Source organism: Alligator mississippiensis, chromosome 1 (assembly GCF_030867095.1).
Source record: "Alligator mississippiensis isolate rAllMis1 chromosome 1, rAllMis1, whole genome shotgun sequence".
Taxonomy (NCBI): Eukaryota; Metazoa; Chordata; order Crocodylia; family Alligatoridae; genus Alligator; species Alligator mississippiensis.
Window position 1 is genome coordinate 341,470,464 of NC_081824.1, and position 14,830 is coordinate 341,485,293.

At 41.9% G+C, this 14,830-nt stretch overlaps 1 protein-coding gene across 1 annotated transcript in view; it reads left to right on the forward strand.

Annotated features, from left to right (window-relative positions):
* Nucleotides 1–14,830, forward strand: part of ATP10A (ATPase phospholipid transporting 10A (putative)) — a 158,341-nt gene that overhangs the window by 95,831 nt on the left and 47,680 nt on the right. The window contains exons 4-7 of the mRNA XM_006266949.4: nucleotides 9,530–9,636; nucleotides 9,744–9,875; nucleotides 11,556–11,689; nucleotides 13,372–13,624. Of these exons, the coding sequence (XP_006267011.1) occupies nucleotides 9,530–9,636; nucleotides 9,744–9,875; nucleotides 11,556–11,689; nucleotides 13,372–13,624 (626 nt within the window). The remainder of the gene's footprint in view (nucleotides 1–9,529; nucleotides 9,637–9,743; nucleotides 9,876–11,555; nucleotides 11,690–13,371; nucleotides 13,625–14,830) is intronic.

A 14,830-nucleotide genomic window follows, 5' to 3' on the forward strand; every position in this document is an offset into this window, starting at 1 on the left:
AGGTTAACAAAAAAAAATACTGCAAAATTCTGGATTTACTTGAATTTAGGGCAGCTGCCCAATAATAAGATTCTACACATGGAAATGTATAAATTTGTTAAAATGTCCTTGTATAGAACGTAATTATCGGGGATTCATCTTAAATTCATCCCCTCCCACCGCTGCAGGGAGGCAGGCAGTGTGGGAAGGTGGTAGGCGGAGGTCAAGAAGTTTGCGGTCTGCTTGCGTCTGCCGTCCTGTCACCTTTGCTCTCTGCCCCCCGCCTCCTTTCCCCTTCCATTTCTGGTCCTCCTCGTGCCCCTCCTCCAAGTCTCTGTTTCCCACTTTCCTCCTTCTCTCCCAGCATCTGCTTTCCCCTCCCCCCAGCCTCTGCTTCCCTCCCACCTTTGCTCCATGTCAGCAGGCTCTGCCCCTGTTCTAGCCTGGGGCACAGAATACAGCCCCAGCCCAGCCCAACCCCCATAGCAGCCATGCAGGCTGCACATTTCTGCTACAGACCAGACTGGGGTGCTCAGTGCTCCAGGCTGCAGCATACATGGAAACTACCAGTGTGGAACAAGGGTGAAGAGGGGAGGGAGAAGGGTAGGTGGAGGAGCAGAGGCTGCTTGGTGACGGAGAGCTACAGCACCAACCCCTCCCTCATACTCTATTCTAAGATGAGGGGCTTTTTTTCCACGTCTTAGTTGGGGGGAACCTCATCTTAGAATTAGGAGAATACAGTGCATTGGAGCGGACCAGGCCCCCAGCCTCCTTATTGTTGCAAATGTGTAGTCAAAGCATTACTAAATCAATCTCTTCCTTCACACAGTCATAATAAGGTGCATTGAGCATGTTCAATAGATGCTGTGAAGCAGGGGAATTACCTATTAACATAGGGACTTGATCAAACACTGGCCGCAATTTCTACTCACTTATGGATCCCAGGCTCATTTTCTCATTTTTTCCCCCTTTAAATATTTCTTTCCCTGCTTCCAGCACCCTGAAAAGAATAAAATGAAAAATAACATGCATACCCAGCATGAGTACAGTCAAACTGTATGTGGGACATACGGCAAGCACTCAAAACCCATGACTCAGGTCCTGAAAAGAATGATATTGGCTTAAAAAATATTTCTGGGGGAGGCAGAGTTATTTGCCTTCTGGTTTTCCAGCTGTTCTCTGGAATTGTGAAGGCTATAAATTTTATTTTTATTTAAAATAAAAGCTGAAATCTTCAGTTAATCTCATGATAGGCTGACTGTATTTCCCACATCTCAAAATGGGACACTGCTCCCTTCACCTTCTCCAGCATGCTCAACTGTCTCTGAGCTCCAGTGTCAGCTGAGCATGCCAGGAAGTCAGAGGATGCAGAGCACTGGAGACCAGAAGGGAGAACATAGTACTGGAGAGTGGGGGCAGGAGGAAACAGTCATGTTTTTACTGGGTCAGTCCATTTTTTTACAGCCCCGTCCTGGGGATTCAACTGAAAATGAGATGAAGGTTTTCATTTGACCAAACCAACAGGATGCCTGATACAAATGTTTAAATTGGGGCTGTCCCAGCAAAAAAGGGATGAATGGTCAGCCTATCAGATGACAGCCAGGATCCTTTGGTGAAAAACAGCAAAAAGCAAAGTAAATCAAGGGTTGTTGTGGTTGAATCATATGGACATATAGGTGAAGGCCTTGCCATAAACTTACATAATAAAAGTTGCCTGTAAAACGATGGTACAAATCAATCTTGCCATTGTAAAACCAAAAACCAAAAACAAACAAACAAACAGTGTGCATAAGTACTGATCAGGGATGGTCCAAAAACTAGATGTCCATCTCCATAAAAATGTTGATGCTCTCCAACCCACTGCCTTGATGTAATTTGTCTCTCCTAACAAGCCCTTTCTCCTTGTGTAGAATCAGCTATGACTCGCCACCAGAGGCTCACTCTCTTTGGGTTTCTAGTAGAACAATGTGCCCAGCATCTGACCATACATAGGTTGGATCTGGCCAGCGTGTTCAGTCTAGTACACAGTGCCGGTCAGGCAAAGGCCTGATCCAGCTGCAGGGTGGTGCACAGCCAGACCCTGATCTGTTCGCCTATGAGGGTGGGGGGTAGGAAGCAGCCTGGCCCCAATCCAGACGTGTGGGAGAGCGGGGAGCAGCTTGGCCCAATCCAATTACATGGGGGTGGGAGGGTGGCAAGGCAGCATGACCTCAGTTGGGACACATGGGTGTGGGCAGAGCCTCCCAGCCCCAGTCCAGATGTGTGGGAGGTGGGCCTGTCCCTGATCCCACTGCACAGCACTGGCCCAGGTAGAGCTGGATCTGACTATGCGGAGCATCTACCACTGCTGCTGCCAAATTTCCCTACCTATGGGGATCCCCATGGGCTGAATGCCATGGCTCCATAAGATAGCTTTGGCCTATGGGCTGGAGGTTTAGTACCCTTGCACTAGAAGGAGACTTCCACTTCCCAAAGTCTACATGATTTTGTGGGAGAAGAGGTTGATAAGAGTCTTCCCTGATACATTACAGCAGGGAGTCTGCTTAGCCTTACAAAGTATCTGGAGCAGGCAGACTCACTGCAGGTCCTGGTAAGTACCATATTTACCCAAATCCAAGATGACTCTTAATTTTTATAACCCCCCAAATAATCAGATTGCATACATGGAAAACTATAAATTTGTTGTAATTTTCCAAGCATCGAATCTAATTACCATATTTATTCGATTCCCAGGTGAGGTTTTTTCCCCCATTCATCATGGGAAAACAAAGCCTCGTTTCTGAACTGAGTATCACAGCTGGGAGCTGGGAGAAGCAGCTGTGCAGGGAGCCCAGCTGGGGCAGGGACAGCATCAGCAACTTGCAAATTTCAGCATCTGTTCCCTTCCCACCTCCCTTCCACCCTCCCCTCATCACCTTGCTGTCAAGGAAGGAGGAATCTGCACACTACTGCTGTGGTCTACAGCCAGCTGGGCTCCCTGAGCAGCAGCATTGCACATTTCCTAGCTGGAGTCTGACTGAGCCATAGCAAGCACAGGGGATCTCCAGAGCTGGTCCTGTCCCTCGCTGATCTGTTCCGTTCACCAGAGAGCAGCTGTGCAGGGAGTTGAGCTCTGCACCATGTGGACTCTTTCTTCAGGCTTGTTCCTGGCCATCAGGAGAGACAGGGGAAGAGGGGGTAGAGGGACCAGGCAGGAAAGGAGGAAGGGGGAAGAGGAAACGGGGGAAGCGAGTATGGGAAGCAGGCAGGAAAGGAGGAATCTGCCAGCCGCAGGCTCCCTGAAACATGGGACAAGAACAGCTCTGGAGCTCCCCCTGCACCTGGATCATCAAAGAAAGCAGCGGAAGGGGGGTTGGGTGTAGAAGCAATGGGTAAGGAAATGGTGGGGGAGGCAGGCATTAGGGGGGCAAGAGGAGGGGGCAGGCTGCCTGCCCCTTCCCATCTCTGCTTTCCCTCCCTGCTTTCCATTCTGCCTGTCTCCATGCCTCTGCTTTCTCCCTGCCTGCCCCCTGACTCTGCTTTCCCCAATGCTTGTCCCCCATTCCAACCCTGCTTTTTTGCTTCAGCAGCAGGGGGGACAAATTTAAAATGACTCTCCAATAAGTAAATTCTGATCCAGGAAAACTATAACAAATTTGTAATGTTGTTATAAGTTTGTTGTCCAGGCGGGGAAGGCTAGTCTTAAATTCAGAGTTGTCTTTGATTTGGGTAAATATGGCATGGGGGGGGAGGGTCTTCTTAAATTCATCCCCCTATAGCTATGGCAGGGAAAGCAGCAGCAGGGGGAAAGGGGCCAAATCCGTGCCCCATATGCCCCCTGCCCTTTGCCCTTCATGCCCCCCGACTCCCTGCTACCTGTCCTCCCTGTCCCTTACTCTCCTGTTTGTCCCATGCCTCTGCCTGCCCCCCTACCACTCCCCATTCCTTGTCCCTCCCCTTCCCCTTCCCTTCATGGTAGCTCCAGCCCAATCCTGGCCAGTCAGAAACATCAGCAGCAGCTCTGGGCCTGGCCAGGGCTGGAGCTAGAGTCAGAGCATAAGGTAAGCTGGGGGTGAGGACAGGCTACAGGGTCTCCCCCACACTCCTGCCACTCTCACCATGGATCTGCCTTGTGTACCCATACCCCCACTGTGGATCTCCCTCGTGTGCTCCCCCCATGCCCCACACAATCTCCCCCATGCTTCCCCAGCTGCACATCCCCCTTCCCCACCCCAGCCCAGGATGGGTGGTGGCTCAACTCCAGCTTCAGCCCTAAGCCCAAAGCCAAAGCTGGAGCTGAGCCACTGCCTGCCCTGAGGCAGTACTTAAATCTAAGATGAGTCTTTTTTTTCCCATGTTTGTTGCGGGGGAAAAAACTTGTTTTGGATTCCAGTAAATATGGTAATCGCTAGGGAAACCTCCAGGCAAAAGCCAGTGGAAAAGTAAGAAAAACTCTGATTTTTCCCACGTTTTTCCTTTTGACTGACATATGCTATGTGGACATTCCCTCTGATAAACAAGTCAAATTGGCTTTTGCTGTCCTCCAAACCACAAGGATTAGGCTCAGCCAGACAGGGAACCTGAAGCCATACCAAATGACTTCACTCTTCCACCTTGTAATCCATTCCAGTTCAAAATGAGGAGTGCTCTATGAAAAGCTATTTAGAATATGAATATGTCCCAAGACCTCAAATGCCTTCCTACCCAGCTTATAAAACTTAGTTTTCATGCCAACTATGTTGTTGAAAGAATGCTACATATGAAAGATCTTCATCAAGTTTGGAAACAGGCAATTTAAGGGAGGTTTTATTTCACATGGAATGCTTTACATAACTGTACCAGCAGGAGTTCCAGGAAGGCAGATATTTTTCAAGATTGCTGGGTAATTGCTTAGGGATCTTCAGCTTTTCACAAAATGATAATCCCCCAGTTTACTTTTTTTAGGATGCCTGGGAAACTAGAGGCTGGACACGAGGTGCAGTGTTTTTAGTTGTGTCACTCTGTTAAATTCAGTACAGGCAAATGGCTCCCAAACAAAAAGTGGTAGATGGCTGAAACAAGCTACCATCAGATATTTCATCTTATTCTGTTCAATAAGGTTGTCTATTGAAATATTAACTAAATGCACTGACCATAACCATGTCTCATGATAAGTGTGTAGGCAAAGGGGGAGTTAGTAGTTTCTGTACCATACATTTTAGGTTGCTGCCTATGCAAGAAATTGGACCAATAGGTGCACTTCATTTAGCTCTCAAATCCACTTTCCTGAGGACTAACTCTAACATTCTAAACTCCTGAGCAGCTTCAAAAAGTCACTATTTTAAAAATATTGCCAGAGAAAAATTTCCTCCTTTCCTTCCAAAATTTTACTGGCCAGGATCCTGGAAGAGGAAAATTCAGTGCTGAACATGTAACAAATTTAAGATTCAGTATCTCTCAACCCAGCAAGAAATGGGAGCTAAGCCATCTCCTCGGTGGGGGACACAACATTAGCTTAAAGCTTTGAAAAGTCAGTTATCAGACCTGTATAATTTATATGGCTCTTATGTTGAATTTGTTCCATTCAGAATCTCAAGTTTGTAATATTTCTTTCCTTAAATGTGAGTGTCCATCTGGAGTAGCATTTCTGTATCAACTCAGTGAACTGATTACTTGTGGAAGAGCTGCAGGGAAGAAGTTTAAGGAAAAGTTAGTTGCATTTCTCTTAGCTCCTTTTTGCTATAGTTTGGTTCCCTGCATTTCAGTTTTCAAAGGTCTGTGGATCATAGGTGATTTAAGCAGCTTGATTTTGTCATGTAAAAATGGAAATTAATAGAACATGTTCTTGTAGGTAAATTGGGAACAAGTTGCTACCCTGGTCTTCAACTTTTGGCCCTTAAACTTTAGTGGGAGGGCCCAATCCATGCAAGAGCATAAGATATTTAGATCTCAAACATAAACTGCTCAATTTGAAATGTTGCACTGTTGTTGTAGAATAGACATGGAATGGGTGGTGTTTTGAATATTTACCATTTGGTGTTGCATTTGAGCTAAATGAATAAAACCAATTAAGCCTTAAGTGAACAAGACTTACTGAGTGCAATGGAAGTATCTATTAACCAGACAAAATACCTTTGTGTACCTCTAACAAGTTTTAAATGTACATATACATTTTTAGCATATTGTGTCTATATACATCATTGCCCGCTGTCATTAACTATTAACTATAAAGAACTGGTATGGGCTATAAAATCAGAAGCCAGAGCTATTACTTCTCCTGTACATTTGTAAAAACAATTGCATTTATTAAGAGGGACACACTTTGAAGACTTTACTGGAAACTCAAGCCAACATCCTAGTACTTCACAAGACAAGCTCTTGGAGAATTGGTCTTAAAAAGCAGAGAAAGTCATAATACCAAGAACAGGATGATTGCTGAAGTTACTGTGTGAATAATTTAACAAATCATTCCTTCAAAATGATATATATGACAATACCTCCCAAATATTTGTGGCTCCCAAGTTCATTGCTTATTGATTTTCGGGGCAGTGACTCTTGGCTATGTATTTGAAAAGTCCATGATCAAATGCCAAGACAGTGATAGAAGACAAATGCTGAAAGAGTCAAAAACAGAACTTCACCAAACATGACACTAGATTCTGCTGTTTCAGAAGTCCAGCTAGAAGTTCTCCTCTAAAGGGGAAGAAACTCTTCATTATCCTTCCAACTCATTACCTTGGGGGATCTCACCTCCTCATTTTCCTTGGCTTTTTGTTTCTGGTCTCTGGTCAGATATTATGGGTGCTGCATCTATAACATTCCTAAAAACCTCACCCTCACTCACCTCAGCAGTCCTGCTGCAAAAAGCAAGGCACATAACATGATCCTTTCTCTCAGTGTTCATTTAAATTTAGACTGTAAGCATTTAGAGGTGTGGACAATAACTTTTATTTCTGTGTTATGCATTATGCCCACTGAAGGCACTGACTGAGGGCCATATAGGATGACCCATTCTTTACTCCACAACTAGACTTACTAGGTATATCTATTCTTTGTCTTTGTCAGGCTCTCAAGCGCCCTCTACCACACGCTGTGCCTACCCACTCCCATGTTCATTCCAAACCCTCAAATGCAGTGGTGAACCTACGTTGTGGTTGTCTCAGCAGCTGCTTTGTAGTACACTGGAAATCAAGATCTCTTGAGTGGCCCCATGAGTGATCTCCTAGACCCTTTGCTATCACATTTCCAGGTCTGGTACATGGGAGTGCAAGTAGAAGGCTAAGGAATGCTGAGAGGAATCCCTTCCAGGACACGCTAAGGGCACAATGCAGACATATCCATTGATGTCATGCAGTAAAGAACATAAGCCATGTGTAGACGAACCGAGAGGCATGTGTGCACGAGACTTTAAAGCAAGCTAAATGCTCTTGCACCACTTTAACGGTGTCAGTGTTTTCATGCTTCATCAGTGTATTGCGCATTAATTCCAGCCGCTGTAGGAAATTTGGTGGTATAACGCACCTTAAATTACTTGAGGCACAGCAAACTAAAACTCCTTCGAGAAAGCAGGCTCCGCCCAAGAAAGCAGCGAGCCTGATTTCCACCCCCCCCTCCCCCTGCCCCCGAGCCTGCCTGAGCTGCATGGGGGCCCAGTGCTTCCCTCCGTGGCTGTGGTACCCCCTGGGACCACTCGAGCCAGGTGTCTGTGGGCGGGTGCCACCGGGGGGGAGGGGAGGTTGCCACTGGCGCAGAGGAAAACATCAGCCCCACCGCAGCCCAGGGACCACTCCGCCCACCAGCAGTTTGCCATTCCCTCCCCACCGGGGAGGCAGCTAAGTCAGCAGGTTGTGCACATGATACGGAGGTTTTATCAGCCCTAAATTGAAGCACTGTTTTTTAAAAACCACCGCTTCAATTTAGGGCCCCTGTTTTGTCTACACATGCTCATAGTCTTGAACAGACATTCAGTTTCTCCTGGGAGTATCACTGCTTTGCTAGGAGAAACCATGAGTATACAGATGTTCAGACTTTTTCTACCAGAATAAAAATGACCACTCCAAGAGAAAAATAACCTTGGAACAATGAGGGTTAAATCACTCCCAAGAGAGTTTTTCTTGGAACAGCGAATGTCTGTACATGCCATGGCTTCTCTTAGAAGAGAATATAGTCCTCTAGCTTCTCCCCCTCCCCACAAGGGTCAGTGTGTGGCTCGCTGAACTCTGCTTCTCCAAAACAGTCCCCCTTCACATTCTTCACATTATGTTGCAGGAAAATGCAGGCTGACCATGGAACAGGCTACCTGGAGGCTACCTGGAGACGTGGAATCTCCATCCCTGCAAATTTCAAGAGCAGGTTGAACGGGCACTTGGCCGGGGGCATCCTACCTTGACCAGGAGACCAGACTAGATGACCTTTTGAGGTCCCTTCTAGCCCTACTTCCCTATGATCCTATTTTAACTACTCTTCACTTGATCTGTAGCTACTTCTCATAACATCTCTTTGCTCCATAGGTTTACAGCCCTCTTTGCCTTTTCTTAGTGACTGTTTTCATTTACATCATGAAATTAAAAATTGCTTTACTTGGTACTTATCTTAGGCTGTATCTGCTTTTTCCCAGACCTGAGGATGTCTAATCTAAACCTACTCGCCACAAGTTGTTGGAGAGTAGGTTTAGATTAGACATCCGTAAGAACTACTTCACAGTCAGGGCAACTAGGATCTGGAACCAACTTGCAAGAGAAGTGGTGCTGGCTCCTACCCTGGGGGTCTTTAAGAAGCGGCTCGATGCCTACCTGGCTGGGGTCATTTGAGCCCAGTTTTCCTCCTGCCCAGGCAGGGGTTTGGACTTGAAGATCTACAAGGTCCCTTCTGACCCTACTTTTATGATTCTATGAGGAAGGGCATCTAACATCTCTTTCAGCAATATATTTGGATTAATAAAGAATTTTAACAAACAAAATTTGCTTACACCATTAACTACACAGACATAGAACCTTTCCATTTGACATGCCATGCATAAGGTGCATGCCATTTCCTCTGTATAAATCAAAGAATAGAAGGCATGTGTAATATAGCCCCTTTTCTCTCACTCATATATTCATTCCCTTTTCCCTTCACTTCCTTTATTTGAAGAATTTTTGGTGTCAGGACTGCTTCTGAGTCCTTTACAATCAAGTGAGCATACTGGGTTGGAATAAAACTTCTAAAGTTCTAGAGATACTCCATTACTTTTGATTAAGAATTTGTAACATGGTAAAATAAACTAGGGGTTTGATCCTACTCCGCATTTATGAATTTAAGTGGATTTATATGCCTGAATATATTCCTGTTCTACTCACTGCAAGTTCTAGAAAACCAAGCCACCTAGAAAACCAAGCCTAGATAACTTGCTATTATCTTAGTCTTCAAACCATGTCACAAAAAAGCAGGAAGAGACAGGTCTGCACACCTTTTGTATTAACAGTTGTTCAGCAGCTTGAACAGGATGGAATAAGATCTCTACATTCACATTGGTACATATTAGATGGAATAGCATCTGGTCATAAATGTTTCAAAATCCACTGCTGAGTTCTGTTGATTAAATGTTTTGCAGTATTCATACAAATGGAAACAGGGACGGGTTATATAAAGAAAACCTTTTGTTGCGTGGATGTACTATTCGGAATACAGAAGAGGTTACTGGGATTGTGATTTATGCAGGTAAAAGTTGGCTTTTATGTTTTATCTCCCATATTCATATTTTGTAGGATTTTTAGATTTTTAAAAATATTCTATATTCTTTTGTTTAATATAATTTTTTTCTACAGGGCATGAGACCAAAGCTTTGTTAAATAACAGTGGACCACGTTACAAACGCAGTAAGCTTGAAAGACAGATGAATATTGATGTCCTTTGGTGTGTTCTTATACTTATAGTTATGTGCCTTTTTTCTGCCATTGGTAAGTCATTGTTAAAAAATTAAAGCTAAGAAGCACATCCCTCCCTAAAATCCGTGTGCTTTGCTTTGCAATATTAAAAATACACATTTTCTGTCTCTTGACTGATGAACAGTGAACTCTGGTTGGTTTGCCACTCCAAGGGGAATGAATTAATGATGAGTTATGCAGTAGTGACCAAATGATAATTGGAAGGTCACTGGCAGGGAATCTGAAAAAATACAAATTTTCCCATATGTAAATTAACAAGAATTCACTGTTTGTCCATCTCCCTTGCTACTTAAATTATTTTTTATAATAAACTGTAGATATCTAAGCCCATCTAAATATTAACCTCCTAATCATAGTAATCAAATGTATACAGTTCTCTAGTAATGATATAGATATATAGATATCATTACTAGAAAACTGTATGGCCAGGTGCCTCCACCATTAGTACAAGGGATAAGGAGTTTTAGTGATATGTTTTACTGGAAAAAACTGCATATTAGGGAGTGCAGTTGCACAAGCTTTCCAGCACAAAGTGTTCTTGCTCAACTCTATTTGTTGATGCCGGAAAGCTTGTCCAGCAATTCTCCTAGCTCTACAGGTGTCTAGTAAAAGATATCAGTAAGAATCCTTGCTTCTCATACATTTCATGGACCATTATGCTGATGACAACACTCTACCTTTGGTAGCATTCTTCTCCACATAACAGTCAGCTTGAAATCAAATTATAATTAGGGGCAACTGAATTTAGCATATCATTAGTCAGATGCCAAGGCAATGTGTTAACAAAGAGTAAACGTGGCTATCACATGAACCTTTTCCTGGCTTTATTAGACTAAAACAGGAACTTATTTTGGCTACTACTGTATATAAGTAGGCAGAGTTATAATATTAAAAGCTGATATCAAAGTCCATCTCAATGTAACAAGTCACATTAAAACTTAGAAAATGTTTAAGGGGCAGAGTTAAGGTAGTTTGGATTCAGGTTTGTGAATTGCATGATTTTGTGTCTGTAAGTGAGAACTGCACGTAAGGGTTGGATGGCAAAATGTTAATATGGCAAAAGAATATAACCTGAAAGTGTTTGGGGTATTACCTCTCCTTTCCCCCTGCCCCCCCCCCCCCCCAAGTTTTAGGTTTTTCACTGCTTCTTTAAAACCTTTGAAATATCAGGGATACCAGCTCAAGTCCTGTCTTCATGAGCTGAAAAACTTGTATGTCTCAAAAAATAGGTAATTGGAACTTTCACATATTAGTTTTCAGAGTGCACTTCTTATATCTTTAATAAAAGCATATGTTCTACAAAATGTGAACATTTTAATACCTGTTTAAAATCCCTGACTTTAATTAAGTATTAAAAAGAAAATGCAATAGATAAAGAGTTTGTAAAAGTCTGAGTAAATCTCTTCAGCTCTCATTTTCTCAGCTTCTATCTTCTAACTCAGGATATCATCATTTCACTAGCTCTCTAGTCATCCTGGTGCCTTTGAAATCAAACAAGATCCACATTTCAAATGCAGAAAATAAGTGTGGCCTTCAAGCCTTTTTTCATATTTCATATTTCCTTAAAAAATCAGGTAAAAGCACAAGCCATGTTTTCTCTGCTTATTACCTCTCAGGTAAAATCTATGCAATATAAATATATTTTTTTCTGGGAGTTCATTTGAGTTTTCATCTATTTCATTTCTTCCTCAGGTCATGGCCTTTGGGTCTGGCAGTTCAGTGAGAAGAAGAAACCAGTGTTTGATGTTCCAGGACCTGATGGCAACTATTTGTCCCCAGTTCTAGCTGCAGTCTATTTATTTTTGACAATGATAATAGTTTTTCAGGTAAAAAAGTTGTATCTAATGGTTCCTTATCTTTACAAGGGATGGAAGAATGGATAGATAGATGGAGAACTTGGGAAGCTGATGAAGTATTTAAACCACAATGCAGTTAGACATGTGAGAAATATATGATTACATATCCAGAAAAATAAAGAGGCATCATTAAAGAAAGGTTCTACTCAGCAGCTAACGATGACCAAAGTATAAATACCCCCAAAATTGTAAAGGCTCAGATCCGTAGCTACTGAAAGTTTCATGGCCCTGTTGACTGTAACAGAGCTACAAAAATTACACTAGTTGAGTTTTTGCTGTAAAGGCTCTAGGAACAGTTTTCTTTTTAATCAGACAGGAAGGGTTAAGATGAAGTATATGCTGCTAAGGATACTCAACAGTCACACTCATGGAATGCCAGGCAGCAGAAGCTCAGTAAGCGACTTATGGTGAAGAAACACATAAATGTAAATTATTGGTGATTTCAGAATGCAAGTAACAGAAGAGATATCCCATTTATCTCTTTAAAAACTTCTGAGATTTGATTCAGAATTTAATGTTGAACAGACTGCAGGTGCCTCTGTGCTAAATGACTGGATGATATAGAACATCCCTGCGACATGTCAATATATAAGAAATCTAGGTGCCTTACCCTGTTGATATGCTTCACCCTCTTGTGGTAAGACACCTGAATCTTAGGCACTGCATCACCTAAGTAGAGGAAACTTATAGGCCAATTAGTATCTTGTCTTAAATGATTCTGAAATAACTTATGATTCTGAAATGTACTGGGATTTGCCTATTGCTTATTTAAATATACACTCTTTTAATATAGTTTAAAGGAGTGTATTCTCTTTTAATAAAAAGAATTATTCATGACAGAATTATTTAAAGATACACTTCTTTTAATACAGTTTCATTTAAACTACCACACTTGCTACTTACATATGCTCAAATTTATCCCCCAAATTTAATTCATCACGCTAAATACAGAATGTGACCCAGAATTTCTGTACTGACAAACATCTGCAAGGCAGCATTAAACTATAAATTATGTTGTTCATGGCTTTTTTGAAAATCACCAAGAAATTGCTGAAAATCTATTTTGGAAAAACCTCTAACCACAACACTTTCTTCAGCAATTACAAAACCTGTTCTTCATTCAGTTAAACTGCTACACAAAAGCAGAGCCTGAAAAGATTACTTTTCTACAGAACCTAACACTGTTCATTTTAACATTCCTATTCCTGGAAAGCTAATTTAGTACCAGCCTGTTATTACACAGAATAAATTTTGGGGCTATTTATCCCTTTTGATATAAGGTATTCTTTTGCATTTGCAGAATTCTGACTATACTCTGTGTTTTTTCCCTCTTTCTCTTTTCCTTTCCTAGCTACTTTCAAGCTCAACTTACTAGCCTGAAAATGTTTGCTTCTATCCAAGCCTTGGTAATCACACTTCCAGACATAATTATGGATTTTGGCTCTACAATAAGCTTTTCTAATCTTTCACAGTAAACTCTTTTCAAACATTCTAATAAGTGTACAATATTGACTCTAAGCCTATTTAAACTCTTAAAGGTACAGTATAGTCCAGCAACTCTTTGTGACTCTAGTCTACTATAAAATTGATTAGATTATAACCTGTTCAAGGTATCGGTGCTCTTCTAATTAGTCTATGTTTGTGTGTTTTAGGTTCTGATTCCAATTTCTTTGTATGTATCCATTGAAATAGTTAAAATATGCCAGGTATACTTCATCCATCAAGACAAGGATTTGTATGATGAAGAAACAGATTCTCAGCTACAGTGCCGAGCATTAAACATCACAGAAGACTTAGGTCAGATACAGTATATATTCTCAGACAAGACTGGTACTCTTACCGAAAATAAGATGGTTTTCCGGAGATGCACAGTTTCTGGCATAGAATATTCTCATGACGCTAATGGTGAGCCCATTTATTGTCTAATGGTTATATTTCATTCTAGCATATACACCGAAGTAACTGTAACATAAAAGCAACATGGAAACTCTATTCTTAGCTTACATTACAGTGATGGTTTTGAAGGACTAAAAAGTAATTTTTTGCTTCGAGAACATGACCCTGTGACTGTCTAAGTGTGCCTGTAGATGTGCGGGGACAGTGCTCTGATGCACTGCAATTACAGCACATTGGAGCAGACTTGATTAATCGAGTCTGCTAGAGCATGGTAATTGCAGCCTCTGTGGTTCGTGTATCAGTGTCCCTGAGCTTCAAAATGGAGGTGGGGGCACTTGAACTAAAGCTAATTTGATGAGCTTTAAAGTACCCCGCTGCCATTTTTGAAGCGCGGGGATGCTGATACATGAGATGCTGCAGGCACTTTAATTAGAGCAGCTCTCGGAGCTTCTCTAACTAAAGCAAACCCTTCTCTCCCCCTGGGAGCATGTGTAAAGACTCCCTATGGTGCCACCCTGATCTTTCTTCTGCCTTACTTCAGACTAAACGTGACTAAGCACCTTTATTAAAATGATTGACCACTTATGTTGTGAAATTTTTATTTTTCCCCCATCATTTTGTGTGCGTCCTTTTTGAATTTAAACATTTTAAGTTCTGAATTCCTATTCTGACTTCCTGTTCTGAATTGCCTACATGAAAATATTGATAGATATTATATTGGCTTTCTAAATGTAGCAGTTAAGTTTATTTGCATGTTAATATTGCTGACCGTGTAGTTAATATTGCTGACTATATAGCTTTCTTGACAATCGTTTTCAGAGTTGAGCCAACATACCAGAAAAGGACTAAGTAAGATTCATTAAAGGTGAATCATAACGTTTAAAAATGAATTTAAAATTGCATAAGCTCCAAAGCTAGTAACAAAGTACAGCTGAGCTTTAAATTACAGAATGAATATTATTAGCACTGTTTTAAAATAAACCTAATATTTTAACACATACAGCATTTTTCCCCCCAAAATTTGGTATATGATATTGTATTATCCAAATGGTACAACTGAGGAAATTAACACATAGAAGTTGCAGTTTCCCAAGGGCATGCACTAAAACAGAGACAGAAATAAAATTTAACTCTAAAACATGTCTCCAGGCTCTCATTCCATACACTGAACAATAGAGCACACTGCCTTTCTTCATTCTTTTTTGTTTGCTTGCT